General features: G+C 47.7%; 1 protein-coding gene across 2 annotated transcripts; it reads right to left on the bottom strand.

Moving 5' to 3' along the window:
- Window positions 1-3092: 3092 nt before the first annotated feature.
- NET1 (neuroepithelial cell transforming 1) lies at window positions 3093-15010 on the bottom strand. Of its 2 annotated transcripts, XM_054838178.1 has the most exons (10): window positions 14833-15010; window positions 10240-10347; window positions 9260-9427; window positions 8416-8478; window positions 7900-7996; window positions 7705-7781; window positions 6953-7210; window positions 6521-6691; window positions 5460-5646; window positions 3093-5076 (listed from the first exon to the last, which is right to left on the bottom strand). In XM_054838178.1, the coding sequence occupies exons 1-10, from the start codon at window positions 14923-14925 to the stop codon at window positions 4676-4678; spliced, it is 1623 nt and encodes a 540-aa protein (XP_054694153.1). In that variant the 5' UTR covers window positions 14926-15010; the 3' UTR covers window positions 3093-4675. The 2 variants fall into 2 exon arrangements, with proteins under 2 accessions (XP_054694153.1, XP_054694162.1); XM_054838187.1 differs by lacking the exon at window positions 10240-10347 and having other exon boundaries at window positions 14833-14990.
- Between the last annotated feature and the right edge of the window lie 1343 nt (window positions 15011-16353).

A 16353-nucleotide genomic window follows, 5' to 3' on the forward strand; every position in this document is an offset into this window, starting at 1 on the left:
TATGGGGAGAGTTGTTTGAGCTTCAGAATGAGGGTGGGCTGGGTGGGAGGACTCTGGGTCACTTCGCTAGGGACGAAGGGGTTGCTCCATTCTGGGTGTCCCTTGGTTCTGGGCAAAGCTGGAAGCTGCTGGGGGTTTTGTTTCTCCATTGCTTCCCTATTGCCAGCACCCATGATCTTCCCATCACGAGCACCTATCACCTCCCCATCACCAGCACCCATTGCCAGCACCCATGACCTCCTCATCACCAGCACCCATGACCTTCCCATCGCTTCTCCATCACCAGCACCCACAATCTTCCCATCACGAGCACCTATCACCTCCCCATCACCTCCTCATCACCAGCACTCATGACCTTCCCATCACCAGCACCCATGTTATTCCCATCAGAAGCACCTATTACCTCCCTATCACCAGCACCCATGACCTCTCCATCACCATCACCCATGATCTTCCCTTCATGAACATCTATCACCTTTCCATCACCAGCACCCATTGCCTCCCATGTTTGCAGCAGTATCTGGGAGAAGGTCAAGCCAACCCTTGATTTTGACTGTGCTTAACTGCACCCTCATTAGCACGGCAGGATAATTAACCTAATAAAACTGCCTGCTGGCCCATAAAATCCCGTGGTTTATGGCCGAGTCCTATTTACGGCATCCAAGAAGGGCCGTGGGGGAGGACGGGAAAGCAGTGAGACCACCATGGTGGGAGGCAGGAGCAGGCAGCCACCGGCTGGCAGGTATTTTGGCAGCCGATTTTCCCGGGATGTCTCCAACCGGAGCTGGAAAGGTCGATGCTTTGAGGAAAGATGGTGCAAGCGGCCAATGTTAAAGCCTCACACGGCGTTTTCCAGGCGGCATCGCCCTGCTCGACCTCGGCGTCTGGCTTCGAGCGGTCTGGTCCAGGTTAACAGCTAAAAAAAAAAAAAAAAAACCAACCCAGACCAGATGGTTGAAAGCACCCAGTTGGATTATCCCGAGCCTGCGCGGCTCATAACGCAAGCCCAGATGTGCGCAGATGTGTGCGGCGACGTCTGGGTTTGCATTTGCAGACGAGGCGGCGGGGGCGGGGGGGGAGGCTGATGAATTCATGGAAAAAGAGAAAGTTGGAGGTGGAAAGGGAAATCGCTCCGACGGGGAAACCTCCACGGGGCCCCGTGCCCCCGCGCGAGCTGACGCGCCGAGGCCGGCCAGTCCCGTGAGCATCCGTGGGGATGGGGAGGAACCTCCGCAAAGCCCGGCATAAATTGCATCAGGGTTTAATGTGGAAAATGGGATTTCAGAGAGGGATTTCTGGGGATGATTCCGCAAGGGCTGCAGAGGTCTCCAGGGGATGGCAGCTGCTGGTGTAAAATTTGGGCTTGTGCTTCATTTTAGGCATCGGTTTAACAGAGGTTTCCAAAGCTGAGGGCGAACTGCAGGGTCTGCAGGGCAGCTCCTAAAGTCAGGCTTTTCTAGCCCAAGCGAAGGGACCCCCGTCCCGCTTTTGGCCCTGCGGGACATCACCATGGTGGAGGAGGGAAGCTGGGATCGGGGTGCTGGGGAGATACTCCAGAGAGGCACGCGCTCAGCTCTGACCAACTCCAGGAAGGTCTCACCTGTAAACTTGGGGTGGTGTTGGCTCCTCTCCGCACGTAGCAGCCGGGCTGGGTGGATCCCCAAAGGTAAACACAGGGCCAGGGAGCTGCTTACCAAAGGTGGAGGTGTCCACGTGTCCGCCGAGCATGGACACCTTCCCTTTCCCTGGCCATGATGGGACCACGCTGCGGCCAAGGATGTCGGGGCCCAGGTCCCCCCCTCTGCCCTGGGGTGTTGCACCCCGCTGTGTCCCAGGGTCCCCCCGTATGTGAGATGGGGGCGTCTTGGCTCAGCGGTTTAGCTGCCCAGGAGAGGAGAGGACTGGCCAGGAGCCGATGGAGTTCAGCACGGGAGGAAACCAGGAAAGCCTGGCTTGTTTAGTCTAGCAAGGAGGAGGAGGATGGCTGCGGTCTGCACATTCCTCCCAGAGGGACGGAGCAGGGATAGGAACCACCAAGAGTCAGGGGGGAAATTTACTTTGAAAGGGAAATTAAGTTCTTGGCTAATTTGCTGACTGTTGGCTACAGGATGACGAGACGAAGGTTGAGCCCCAGCCTGATGTGCGGGAGGATAAGCAGGCTCTCTGCAGGATTTCCTCTGTTAAGGACAAGCTGTGGGCCCCAGCAGCTTATTAATGCCTTTTTTTTAGAAAAAAATGGCAAAAAAAAGAGCCTTTTTTTTCAGCTTCTCCTTGCTTCAGAAGGGCCAAGTCACCTCCAGATCAAAACTCAGCTTCCCAGGCCAAAGCTCAGCTGTAAAGGCTGTCCCTGCAAACCGAGCTGTGCCTTCCCTCCCGAGCAGGGCCCCGGGGGCGCAGGGGGGTCCCATGGGAGAAGGGCCAGCCTGAGGGAGCTGGCAGGGAGCCGGGGCTGCTCCCCCCAGGAGCTGCAGCTGTGCCCAGACACCACCCTAGATGGTCAGGCTGCAGCTTTTTGGGAGGGCTGCTGAGACCCAACAGTTCTGTCACGCTGCTGCTAAGTGGGTGCCTCCCCCTGCCCCAGGGGAAGAGAGGCCTCTGCCCTAGGGGGTCCCCCTTCCTCTCCCACCTTCATCTAGGAGAGAATTTCTAAATATTTGCTAAATGGGGGAATCTTTGAGTTCTAAGGGGCGTTTTCTTTGCTGTAGGAAGGTTTTGGTGCCCCGGGAGGACAAGTACAGCTTCCTTTTCCCCCAGAAAAGGAGGAGAGTGATGTGAGCATGGTGTGAGTCACACAGCTGTGCCCTGTTTTACAGCGATGGCCCGTTGCACACGAAGGGTGGAGGCTGCCAGGCCCCGTGCCGTAACGGAGCTGTAAACTGCCGGCTCGTGTCCTGCCCGGCTGCAACGGCCCAAAGAGGAACTGGGACAGAGAAGAGGGTTCTGAATGAAGGCATGGCTTTCTCCTGAGCGTGCAGCCCTTAGGACAGGCGTGCGTGCTTGGAGAAGTGCAAGGACACGCTTATCTGCTGCTGTCTGGCAGCACCCATGGCACAAGCACGTCCCTCCCAGCGACTCAGACAAGGCAGGCAAGAGGCTGTCAGGAATTTAATTGTACTTGGCACTCAAAACTGTACAAAACACATTTACAGAGAACCACACGTTTGTGTATATGTACACCCTCTACCCATTTCCAACGTTACTGGCCGAACAGGTGACAGGCAATGACCCGTTACACGCGAGGTACGGCTCCTCGAGCACAGATTTCGCGTAACGCTCGAGGAAGGGTATCGTGGGATTGCTGTCCTTGCCCTGTACCACCAGTCGAATGACAGGAAGAGCCTGTTGGCTTTGCTCAAAGCTGTCACTGCTTTGTTTCCTACAACGCTTTGCAGCGCAGTTACCAAGCCGGCATCTCTCACACAAATCTTTGGACCGCTAGAACACGGCAGTGTCGCCGTTACGAGTATATACAACCACTACCTCCTCTGTCCTCACACCTCATCAGCTTCAAACGCTTTCTTTTCTCTACCTCTCTACCACATGCAATAACCCCTTAGTTGCCTCCAGTCCTTGCCTCCCCTACAGAAGGCGTTTCATTTCCAAAAGGCAACAGTAACAAGAAAATCTACCTTCAACTCCCTGCTATTCCCCTCTAGCTGCTCCTCTTCCCTCCCCAAACCCTTTGCAACGTGCCTAAAACCTTCCTAAACCCCACTAGCAATGCAGTTCTCTTTCAGTAGTCCGGAGCGCACACAAGCCGTTTACGTCGTTCATCATAAGAGGGTACGTCGAGCGTCTCCTCCCAGCCACTGGCTTGTAATGCTACGGCTTGCCTGCGCTCCGCAGAACTGTGGAGTGACGTGAGAAACAGTATGTACACGCACACCTCAGCAAGAAGGATCAAGTATTTGAAAGGAAATGCCAAGTCTGAACAACAACAACAACAACAACAACAACATACAAAAGTAAAAAAGAAAAAAAAAAAGAGAAGAAAACCAAAAAAAAAACCCCCAAACTTGAAACAAAACTAATAAAAAAATTAAATATCTGGCAGGTTACAAGAGTGAAAAATGAGGAATGTACAAAGGACACACTAAGATGAAAGATTCCAGTAGGTAAATTGAGAACCTGTTGAATCTGGGGTCTGTTTTTTTGTGTTTGGTTTTTTTTTCTCCTTTTTACCATGAAAACTTGCGTGGATTACGATAACCATATACTGCGAAAAAAGACAAGAAGAAAACGTGAATTCAGGTTTCGAGTCCACTTGAAGAGGACTCTTGCAGCGCTGATCCAAACCCCACAAAGAGAGGTGCCGCCAGGCTCGTGATGAAAGCCCAAGCTTCTACTTTAACTTTGCTGTTTTCCAGCCTCAAACACCACGCGTAGAAATCTTTCCGAAATCAAAGTGTGCTCTTCAAATCTGCCATGAGCAGTCAAAAGCACAAGGGCTTGCGAATCACTCACAGCATTAAAATCAGGCTCTAAGTGGCCATGCTTGTAAAAACAGACTCCAGTTCAACAGCGTTAACTGTATACCAGTAGCTGCCATTACAACATAAAAAAAAAAAAAATACTCTTTCAGTAGAGTGAATCCAACCATGCTCACATTACAAGAAAAATGTACACGTTATTTATAAATAAACAGTCTTCCACCAGGATGTTGCTGGGCTCCCCTTTACACCAGTGTTTCTTTCCGCTTGCCGCTTAGCTGTTTCTCCCTCGTTTTCCTGTACCCAGACAGCGTTCTGTGTGTTTTCACACCCTTGGCTTCCTCCGAGTCCAGGATGGAGCCGCACTCGGACGTGCTTTCGTCTAGCTCCATCTCGGTTATACCAGACATGGCAGACTGCCTCTTCTGGGCTTTAACGTTGGGCACGGAGGGGTTGTTCTCCTCCGACTCTTCGCTCAGCTCTGGCAGCTCCTTCAGCTCTGCTGCAGCAGCAGTCCGCTGGAAGGGAGCGATGGCGGTTCGGATGCAGTTAACCCATTGTTGCTTGTGGAAGACGTCATTGGCCTGCAGCGTGTGGGACTGGCCTGGGGAGGGATCTTGGAAACGAACTCGGAAGATATTTTTAGCTGAAGAGAAACATAGGAAAAAGCAGATCAGTTCCTAGCTCAATATTTAGAGATTCCATTGCTAGACAAGCGACCTGGACTGCCCTGCTCTGCTTCAGGGAAAGCGTTCAAAACCTCACCAAAACCATCCAAACTCCATGAGCCAGCAGAGACATGTTAAAATAGATGTTTTCTAATCTGAGCACCAGCTGCAAAGCGCCAGATACAAGTTTATGGCCACCCAATATAAAACTGCAAAGCCCAGCAGTGACAGTCTAAAGGTGACATGTTAACGTCCACATGTCTGCTGTCCTAAAGGAACCTCAGTCCTTGGGGATCTCTGCCCAGGTGTCATCTCTCCTCACCAACAGATTCCCATGCAGATGAACTGGTTTGGTCCATACCTTTATCGGAATTGCCAAAAGCTCCTCGGAAAGATCCTCCCATTTTCACATCGCCATCCTGCAGGTCTTCGAGGAGCAGCTCCTGGACGGGAATCGGCTGCCTGTACACCTGGTAGGCCTGACGTTCATTGCGAGTGACTGGCCGGGTCAAAACCAGGATGTCTTGGAAGAGGAAGACGTAGAGTTTCTGAAAGGGATAACACATTTGAGTATGAGCAAAGCATCATACTCCATATTCAAAGTGCTTACGCATCCTCTGGCATTCAAGGCCACGTTATCTGAAGTTTCACCTACGTTAGGTTTCAGACAGTAACGTAGGGTCATGGCAGTGGTGGCAAAGAGCAGACTTACATCAACAGGTTTATTGTTTTAACAACCCTTTAAAATCGAATTATGATTTGCACATGGCAAGAAAAGACGATTAGAAGCAATCTCTTGTCTGACAATATAAAATGCTTCATGTATATGGAAGTGTAATGGCCGAGTTAAACATAAAAAACTCCACCCAACCAAAAAATTAAAGAAAACAAGAAAAAGATTTGGTGTTTAAAACGAGGTTACTCCTGCAAACCAGAACAAAAGGCAGCAAAACCCTCGAGTACAGCAGGGTCTTTCAGCGCTGCTGCAGTGGGAGATAAACTTCTGGCAGTCCACCTCAAAGCCAAACAGGCTTTTGCAGGAACACTTTTGTTTGGAAGAGCTGTGCGCTAGAGCGCACAATGGGGAATGTCAGAGCACCTGAAAATAAACAGCCGTCAGGAAATCCCTTTTGATGGAGTGCTTGGGCACAGAGCACACTTTCTATGGTAATTTTGTGCTAATTATTTTCCAGCTTCTGAAGGCCAATTGTAAAGCTGTCGGCAGGAAACTTTCCCTTACACCCTGAAATGCAGACTGCCATCAGGTGCTTTCTCTTCTGCTTTTTAAATTTAGCTAATTGTTTAAACTAACCCTAAGGATGGAAGGGCTCCTGGTCCTGCTGACAGACAAATGGTTTTAACTACCTCTGAGGGCAGGTTTTCAAACTTGAGAACTAATTACCACGAACATGAGGGACTTACATGTCCATTTTTATTCTTCAGTTCCCCATGGCAGAGTAAAGCTTTGCTGCCTTCAATCCTCGGGTCCTTCTGCTTCTCATCCAGGTACTCCAGCTTGTCAATGTAATACTGGCACTCTGACTCCCCCTTCTTCAGGTTGATATCAGACAGGACTCCTTGGATTATAGATATCTATAAACCAAAACATTTACAAATGATTAAATAGGGACCTTTGCTTGTATATCTTCCCTTTAAGTGCTGTTTAAGAACTCCGGATGATGGAATCCATGTGGACTGATCTCTTGTTTGCTTTCATGAGGGATTACAGTCACAGATTTGTGTCCACTGAGAAAACCAGCCCACAAAGTTGCTGAGGGTTTAAGAAAGCTTTCTGAAGCTCCAGAATGACATGCTTATGTCAGAACAATGATCATGAAAATCAGTATTACTTACGGCTTCTTCCAGAATCTGGATATCGGGATGGTCTTTGGGAGTGTGCCTCAGGATCTCTTTTAGGAGCAGCGGGTATTTGACCAGTCGACTTCGAGGAATGTCCAAGAAGCTCCAAAGGTCTAGCTTGCGGCTGAAAGGAGACTCAAGGCAGCGCTGAAGGAAGTCCTGCACTCTCCGGTCCTGCTTCTTCTGATCCAGAAGTGCTTTGGCTGCCAGCTGATTGCTACAATAACCTTTATAGGCATGGAGTCGTGGTAACTGCAGAAGAGAACAACGTTTGGGAGTCAAATTCCATGCAGGAAAAGAAAAATCACATTAACACGTCAAACTCGGGTGAGTTCTACTTCCCTTACTGTGATACTTTGCCCAATAAAAAAGCAAACAGACTATCTTGTATATGTAGCTAGTCTTTTGTGAGGAGAACAAGGCCATTCTGCATGCAACGCCTTTGAAGTTCAGATGCTTGAGATTAACAGTGATAACGCTATTGAAATCACATCAGTGACAAATAGTCCAGAAGATATAGACACTTCAAACATAAATCAGCAAGTAGTTGCAGTCACACTAGTCTAAGTCTCCAGGGTGAAATCGCGGCCCATTACGGCTGACAGACTCCCATTGTTTTCAGTGTAGCCAGGATTTCCGTTTCAATCTTTCGCTCAAGGCCACAAAAGCCCACAGCTTTTCGGCTTCTAGCTTTAAACGTTCTTTAAGCGCATTTTTAGCCTGCTGTCTCTAAGTTATGTACTCACCCACTTCACAAGGATGGGCCCAATCTGCTCCACTGTTCCGTCTGGTTTTGTTGCTTCTCCTAAACTTGCCAACAAGTCTGGAATTGAAACACAAGAATAGAAATTGCATCAATGCCCCAATAAGCTGTTCTAATGTGAGAAACCATAGAGTTTAGCTGTTAGTACATGATGTGAAAATGATCCAGTTGCTCCTACCTTCATGCAGAGGAATATAAGAATCCAAGTCCCCAAATATGTGGGTGAGTTCCTCCTCGGACATGATAGAGAGTTTCAGCATGGGATCGTGATAGGCCTGTCAAAGAACATCAGTATTAAAATACATTCAAATCTTCCAAGCACGAAAGCTGACAATTTAAATATGAGGGGATGTATCACGAGCAGGACAGATGTGAAGTGAAGCCAACAGAAACAGTAACACTGACTTTGCTAAAAGATTAACCTCTGTATGAGGGTATCAAATGAAAAAGACTTTCCTGTCTGAACTGTTCTCAGCTGGGAGAGGGACTCCCCAACTAGCTCTGCAGCACTGCAAAGCACAATCCTTTTTTGGCTGGGTTTGTTGCAATCAAACCAGTACTGTAGGGCTCCTTACGTCAGCTTTCAAACTGTGGATTCTGGGCCTGATAAAGCTGATATGTAATCTTTGCAGGTGCAAAGAAACTTCGTTGTTATCTGTCCTATGATTACTGACTGCACAAAAAAAACACTTACCTTTCTGGCAAGCTTCAGGTCTTCGATTAGGTCCTGCTCTCCCCTGGACATTTCGTATATTGCCTGCAAGGAAGGGGATAAAGCATCGAGGGTCATTTTTAATCCCAGTCTTCCTCTGAAAGAGCCTTTCAGCTCACATAACGTATATCCTGTCTCTGCAGCTTGAATAGGTGGTTTTGCCATCTGAATCACTGTATGCCACCTGGGCATGACAACCTCAAGTAAATCTGCCGGCTTTCCCAACTCTGAGAAAGCAACATTACTTACAACTGTGTGAAAGCTCTGACGCTCATGCACAAGCCAAATTAAATATTAGCGCCTTTTAAATCACTGCTTCTACACAGGCAAGTACGAAAAAAACAAAACCCAGAAAACCACAGAGGTCAAATCCCAGGCGTCTTTAGTCAGCTTCTGTGTTGTCATTAGAAGATTTGTCTAAGAACTACAGGAAAAGGGCAAGCCAAGGCCTTGCTATTTGGCTTTTAACCAATTGTCAAGAGCTTTAAGAGAAAGACAGCTGGCTTTACAAGGAACCTGATTTTGGGTCTGCTGCAAAACAACCAGCGGGGTCGAATCTCGAATTTCAGAACTGCTGAGCACCCCCACGGAAAGAGTTTGGCATCTCTGAAGGGTCAAACTGGGGAGATGAACTCCCTAGTGACTCAAGAGAGAGAAGCCTACCTTTTCCCATGCCTAATGCAGAAATAAGTCTAGCAGTTTAGAAACGAAGGTGCGCAGGAAGATAGTCACCCACAGATGCTCATTACTCCTTTCCCCACCAAGTAAACAGCCCAAGCCAAGGCCTCGGCTGCCGTTCTGTCCTGCTCTTTAACAGATGGCCTACCTCCTGGCGCTTAATTTCTTTGGTGCTCAAGGACTCTTTCATGTTGACATCTAACATCTCAGACCAAAGTACGCTGTTTCTTCTTTTAGGAGGAGTAGGAGCAGCAGATCTGCTACATGACTTCTGGGCACAGCCAGGAGACTTGCTGTCACTGCGAAGGGTGAATGACTACAGGGATTAAAAAAAGGGAAAAAAAATTAAAATATGTAGAGCCACCATTTCAGAAGTACAGAAGTGTTACAGTATTATCCACACCCCTCCCAATCCTTCATCCTCCTCTGTTGTACAGGGCAGGAAAACACACCCAGACACTTTTCCTTAGATAAAGGAACACTTTAATCAAGCTGCTGAGAAAGCCCTGAGAGCCCAGAGATTGGCAAGCTTTTCCATGCACCTCTCCCCGCACTGATCCAGCAGCAGTGCCTGGGAGGAGGATGGAAAGGTAAAGCTTGGGTCTATTTCCAAGTTATGAGGAAGTAAATATACTAGAGTCATAATTCTACCCGTAACGGGTCTAGTCAGGAGCCACTTGAACTCTGATCTCATGATGTGCAATGTTACTGAAACCTAGACACAGAAACGCTCTTATCTGCATGTGTGGGGTATAGTGTTCCTCAGACAACACTTCTCTAACATTATCAAAAGATCGCTGAACAGCAGGGTCAGTTCACATTTAAGCATGCGCTCCAATCCACATATCTCAAGTACTGGAACAGTTTATCAACTAATTCTCCCTATCAGTTTTTTTTTTTTTTTTTTTTACTGCTTAAACCTTCAATAACCTGCTTATCTAGCAAGCTACAAGCTACCTCTGAACTCTTCTGCATCCCCAAGTCTCAAGCAAGCTTTCTGTCCTTGCACGAAACACACAGGAGATTTCCAAGAGATGCCTTGAAATCCCAGTGCCTGTTTTACCCCCATACAACCAGTATCTTCCCCATGTCTCTGGACTTCTAGGACTAGAAGGCTCTGCTTTTTACCTGTATTGTCTGCCCAAAGCGCCGAACTGCACCATTTCTTACAGGAGAGATCAAGTTCGCCAGGGACGTGACCCGTGCTAAAGGCCGAACCCGCTTATTGCTTGGCTCCTGTAAATAAAGCAGAGAACAAATTGTACTGGCTGTGACTCCTATTTCATTTCTCAAGCTGCCCAGGCAGGTTTAAAAAGCATGAGCCCACTTAAGGAGTGGGAAACACAGCAAAGAGAGTGTTTTGAAGTAGCCATTCATCTTAAAAGGAAAGCAGAGGCTGTAAATATTTGTCTGAACTTTAAGGCTGCAGTTAAACTGCAGAGACTTTGCCCAGTGTAAAAGAGGCAAGATAATATACACATCAGTCAGAATTCAAAATAGGGCTCGAGCCCGGACTGTTATGGTTTGAACATAAATAGACTGAAGCACTGTCCTCTGCAAGGCAAGTGACTGTCATCTAAAGATGGAGCTGTGATCTGCTTCTCCATTTTATCATGTTTTCCTTTGTAGGAAGAATGTGTTTTTCCATTTTAATTTTATTTTGGAGAGAAAAGTAGCAGTCAGAGCCCAGGACAGCCTCAGCAGCTATTCTAACAAATAGCTAACGACCACATGCTGAACATTCCTGCAAGGGACACACACATATGAAGTGGATAAAGTTTAAAACCTGCAGTTTACAAAGCTTCCTTCCCCTTCTGCTTCCCCCCCACCCTCCACAAGTCATCATAATTTTTCTAATACGTTGTTTAGATTTGAAAAATAGAGCTTCTGCTTTTCTACACCACTAATCCCTGCCGGGAGCCCACAGTGTTTTCAATTCTGTCCTGACAGAAACAGTGCCAAGAAAGAGGAAACGCCCCATGGAAACCTCCTGCTGCTTAAGCTCAGATCAGTTTTTAAAATCATGCTGGCAACCCTACATATTTTATATCAAAAATATTGTGTTGTAAGGACTGTACAGGAAAGGTGTGCACAACTGTATGCCAGGAAGAGATGGACGGGGAGCTTAAGGCTAGGAAAAAGGCTAGATGAGGTACCCTGGTGCTCTCAAACATCTGGCAGATAGCTAGACATGACTCATCATCACAAGGAAGCTTCTTAGTGTGAAGTTCAGATGAGTTGATGGAAGCAGCCTCTTTTTTGAGTTCATCTCAGTAGAAAATTTACAAAGGTTTTACTAAGCATTTTTTGTTAATTACAGTTGAGTCCTTTTACGTTTCAAAAGGCTAAAAGGTGAAGACTGAGAAGACTGCTTAGAACAAGCTCTCCGCTGTCTCTACTTCTAGTCAGAGACTGCAAGATAAGGTACCCAAACCCTTTGCTTCTACGTAGCAACAGAAGTGACAAATGCTGAAAACAAAAAAGGGGAATAGGAACACACAGAGCTGGATTCCAGTCATAAGACTGAGGAAGCATAAAAGCTACGTATGTAAGATTTGATTTCAGCAACATGACCCGAGGAGTGGCCCGTCTGCCTGCCTACACGCAGTGTTAAGCAACAGAGAAGGTTAGCTCACACTGAATTAAGCCTTCAAAGTTGCAGGGGGGGAAACATGAAAAGAAACAATTTATGAGTGATGCAGAACAGAAAGACCTCTTGGCACAGCACAAAGTGCGTTCAAAGCCGTGGTTGAAACATTTGGGTAATGTCAGAACCACGAAGGTACTACAGAACTGCGGAAAAGCTACAAGAGAGTGTCCTCAACCCCGGGACCCTGACCCTCAGTTGGGTTTAGGTACAGCACTGGAAACACTGCAGTCACTTCTTTCCTTTGCCAACCATGAGCCACTGCACTCAAGACAGTCAGTCAGGAAAAGGATTATGCAGAAGGCTGGAAAGTTAGGCTGGGTGTAAAAGAAGACAAGGAAATTTTAATTAATCACAGACGTTTCTGAGTTGAGGAAAAGGATAGGTAATTTATTTCTAGAAAACCATACATCAGTGTACTAGAATAAATGGACACAAGCCAAGAGAAGCTTAAGAAACTGCAGGAATGTAAGCAGAAAATATACAGACACAAGCCACACACAGCTCTGTCAAGGCCAGTGATATAAATAGCATGGAAGAGAAAAACGTGACACCGAAAATTAATAGCAAGAAACCTCAGTGCTTTAGGATGCTTGTACAGTCTTTTGCAGCTCGCTGTTAAAGGGTCAACTCTGCAGCCTTTCCAGATATGAGATACAATGACACACTATCTGTGCTGAGGGACATGTGTGAATGCCTTCCCAGCACATCTGTGCTAGGCTGAAGCGACACACACAAGGTCTGGCAGAAGGCATTCCTGCCTCTCTGTTTGGGACAGGCGGTACAAAGGGGCTCCCTGGGATTATAAATCGTAACTTTTCAGAACAGTTGATACATATCGAGACATGCAAAGACAGGCTTGAAGTGAAAAGCACTGCTCTCTCGAACCTTCCTCTGCTCTGAGGAGGGAGGAATTCCCGCAGATCGGCATGACCAGAGCATTTTCTGTACATGCGATGTGCTCCCCTGGGGTGTTCGGCCAACAGAAAAACTTCTGTATGCTATAAATTCAGCTTAGCAAAAGGTCATTTCCCCTCTCTTAAAGGGAAACAAATCCCACTTTCTGTCCTGCGAGTGCTCTCAGACATGAATGGCCCGACTGCCAAACAAATGCATCTGTTTCTTCTTCTCCTTCCAACTATATCGTCTGATCCAAGGCAGGGAGGGTGGAAAAAAATCCCTCTCCTTAGAAACCTCACCTCTCTGAGATCTGCATTTCAGCTTGGGGTCATGTACTCCCCTTACAAACTCAGCCACGGTGTAAGCTGAGACTCGGCACAGTTCATACTATGGATAACTTTGGCTCAGTATTTTTTTTTTTAGTTCTGTACTTGCAAACAATGATTAGCCTGTCTCCGTGCTGTACAGAAGCCCAGATTAGAATGAAGTCTGTAAAGTTTCTGTAACAAGCTAGTGGTGTTAAGCATTACACCACCAACACATAATCATAACCCCAGCGAGTTCAACAGCACTTTGCTTCCATTCAGAATTTTTTTTTTCAAGGGACTCTTTATCAAAACGGAATATAAATATATCATAAAAATACACACAAAAGCTAAATCTATGCCTTGGTGCCTCAGCTGGCATGCAAGACTTCACACTAGTGGAATTTCTTCAAGTACTTCTCTAAGTGCAGGTTAACTCTTTGCATTGTGAAAAAAATTGCACCCTGCTGCTCGAAAGAAAACCAGGCTGTACTTTTGAGCAACAAACATTTTCCTCTAGCAGTATGCACACCTACAACCTTTCCCCCTACGCTAGGTAATCATTAGTGGTTTTTACAAGGATCGCTTACTAGAATGCAATGTCCTATGTGCCAGTCCCAGACCGACGCGAACAAACACGGTGACAAATCTAAAAACCACGCGCAGCAAAACTTTTCCTATTTAGTCAAATAAGCAAAAAAGGATTTTAATAGCCAGCTTGAGTAATTCCTGCCAGAAATCATCGCCACCTGACTAACTTATTTTAAGATTCACGTGCAAGGAGCTCGTCAAATCTCAGGCTCTGTTCTGAAAACGGCTGTCTGCACTCAAACTGAACCACCAGCCTCTGGCTTGATACGTTGGTACAGAGATTACAGGTCTCGCCTTTCTCAAACTCAACGGGCTGTCTGTGACCGAGGGGGAAATGTGGCCTTGCGCTCTGCTGATAACTTCAGTGGCTCTTGATAGGAACTCAGAACCTGGCACCGAGAGGAGTGTTGGTTTCGGAGTCACTACTCAAGCCCAGACCCAAAGTTTAACTCCAGGTACCCAGCGTGCTAGTTATACCCCACAGAAAACACGCATTTTAAGAATTAAGAGGCTATTTACTCTCCTTTAAGAGATCTGGTTTATGTTATTTCTCTCCCAGCATCTGGTTTCCCTTTTGCACAATGAGATTGCCCAAGTTTGGCTGTTTTCAAGTCAGTATTTTAAGAAGCTGACGACTCAGACCGGAGCCCTCAAGCCCCAGAGCTGTCTGGAGCCGCCTTTTTTTCTTTTCCACCTCATCTCACCGCTAATCTCAGCAATAAAACCCTGCTCAGGGCAGCTGGTCCCTACCTGGCTGCTGAACTTTTGCCTTCTGTCGCAGCAGGAGGCAAACGAGCATCTACTAGGAATGCAATTATTCTCATCTACATAACAACAGATAATAAAAATAACAATACTTCAAAGAAAAAAACCCCTCAAAACCCCAACCAGCCCCCAAGCTTTTTTTTTTTTTTTTTGGTTTATACAGCAAACAAACGCCCTAATTAGGAAAAATCCTGTCAGTGGAAAGAGATCGCATATAAAGCAATAACCTTTTTTTACTGAAAATCCCGCTGGGAGGAGCGGGGTCAGGTGAGGCGCCGAGCTCGGGTTCAGCTCCCCGGTCCCACTCCATGAACTTGGTTTTAAAAAAACTTAAAAAAAAAGTATTTTTTTTTTTAAATCGCTACCTGCACCTCACTCCGGGGCCGGCTCTCAGCGCACCCGGCTCGTCGCCTCCCCTCCCCTCAGGCGCGGAGAGCGGGAAGGTGGGGGGGGCTCCCAAACCCACCACTCTCCCCTCACCCCCCTTCCCCTTTTTCCCCCGCTTCTCCTCACCTCCTGCTCCCTGAAGGACTGGTTCTGCGCGTCGATCACCCGGATAGTCCTTTTGATGGGCAGCAACCCCCCGAGCTCGTCGTGAGCCACCATGGCCGCCGTCCGCGGCGTCCCCCTGCCGCCGCCTCAACCCGCGCTCATCCCCGCTCTGCTCCCGCGGCAGCCCCGCGCCCCAACCTCACTGGCGGGGGCGGGGCTACCGCCATCACCACGCCCCTCCACCATCAAGCCACGCCCATTGGCTGCTAACCCCGCCCCCTGCCCCAGAGGCAGGGCGCCCGGGGGTGAGGAGCTCCTGGGCCCCTTTCTCGACCCTTATTTCCTCCTAAACTGCCCCAAAATGGGACCTCTGGGAGGCTCGACTTTAAGGCAACGCGGTCCCACTGAGGATCCAGGAGACTGTTCCATCACACCCCACGATGGAAAACGGTTTGAAAAGTCTGGGGTTTTCACTATTTGCAATGAAAAGAAACAAAGCCAAATATATGTTTTGAGTTTTTTCCCCTCTTTTTCTTTGCTGGCACTCGCAGTCCTAGGGCCCGCCGCCACCGCCTACGGCCGTCTCGCAAGCATGGCGCTGGGACACGCTTCTCCTGACGGCAGCTCTTGTTGCCGCTGCTGCTGAAGCATAAGTCATTTGCTGCTGCGAGGTTTTTTTTTTTTACCAGCCCCAGCCCTCCTTGCTCAAAAAAAAAAAAATTAATTCTTGTCTAGACCTGTGCTTTTAAGTCTGCTCTCAGCTTTAAAGGTTGTGCTGGCACGGCTCTGTTAGCCAGGGGCTGGGCTGAGCCTCTCCCCCTCTTCTAACAGGGGAGCCTGTCCCAGCAGGCCTGGCTGGAGATGCAAAGGGTTTGTATTTTTTTGTTTGTTTGTTCAAGTCATATTATTCCTGGCACCACTACAAATCTCCAAAATAAAAGGTCTCTTGTGCTGGTAAAAATAAACCGAGTTTATTTGGCAATAGGAGGGCAGCTGCACTGCTGCCTACCTGTGCTAATCCACCTTTTTCTCAGGGGAGATAAATTTGGGGTGGCCAGGAGCACTGCAGGGTCCCTGCTGAGCTGGTCCCCGGTGGGCAGAGGGTTTGCAACCACATTTTTTCAGAGTAATGGGCAGGAGGAAAGTCCTGCTGTCCCCTCCCCTGGTTTGCCTTTTTTTTTTTTTTTTCAAGCTTTGTTTGCTTCTCTCCCACAGAGAGCTGCTCTCAGCAAATCTGCGCGTTTAACCTCTGCTGATGCGAGACCAGGACACTTAGGATCCTCCACCGCAGGGTTCTCAGAAACTTGGGATGCAGTGAGTTTCCATACCCTTGCTGAAAGGACAGACTGTGACTCTTTCAGATACCGGTAATCCTTTTTGAGATTAGTGAAGTCAACCATTTTAAGACAACAAAAGACCAAAAGGATGATGACTCCAGAGAGGAGCAAGTGAACCCTCCATTGAGTTTGATAATTATCTTTTTTTGAATATCAAACATGCCCATTTCTCCTATAATCTAAGATCAAAAGACTGTTAAACTTG

Source organism: Grus americana, chromosome 1 (assembly GCF_028858705.1).
Source record: "Grus americana isolate bGruAme1 chromosome 1, bGruAme1.mat, whole genome shotgun sequence".
NCBI classification, from domain to species: domain Eukaryota; kingdom Metazoa; phylum Chordata; class Aves; order Gruiformes; family Gruidae; genus Grus; species Grus americana.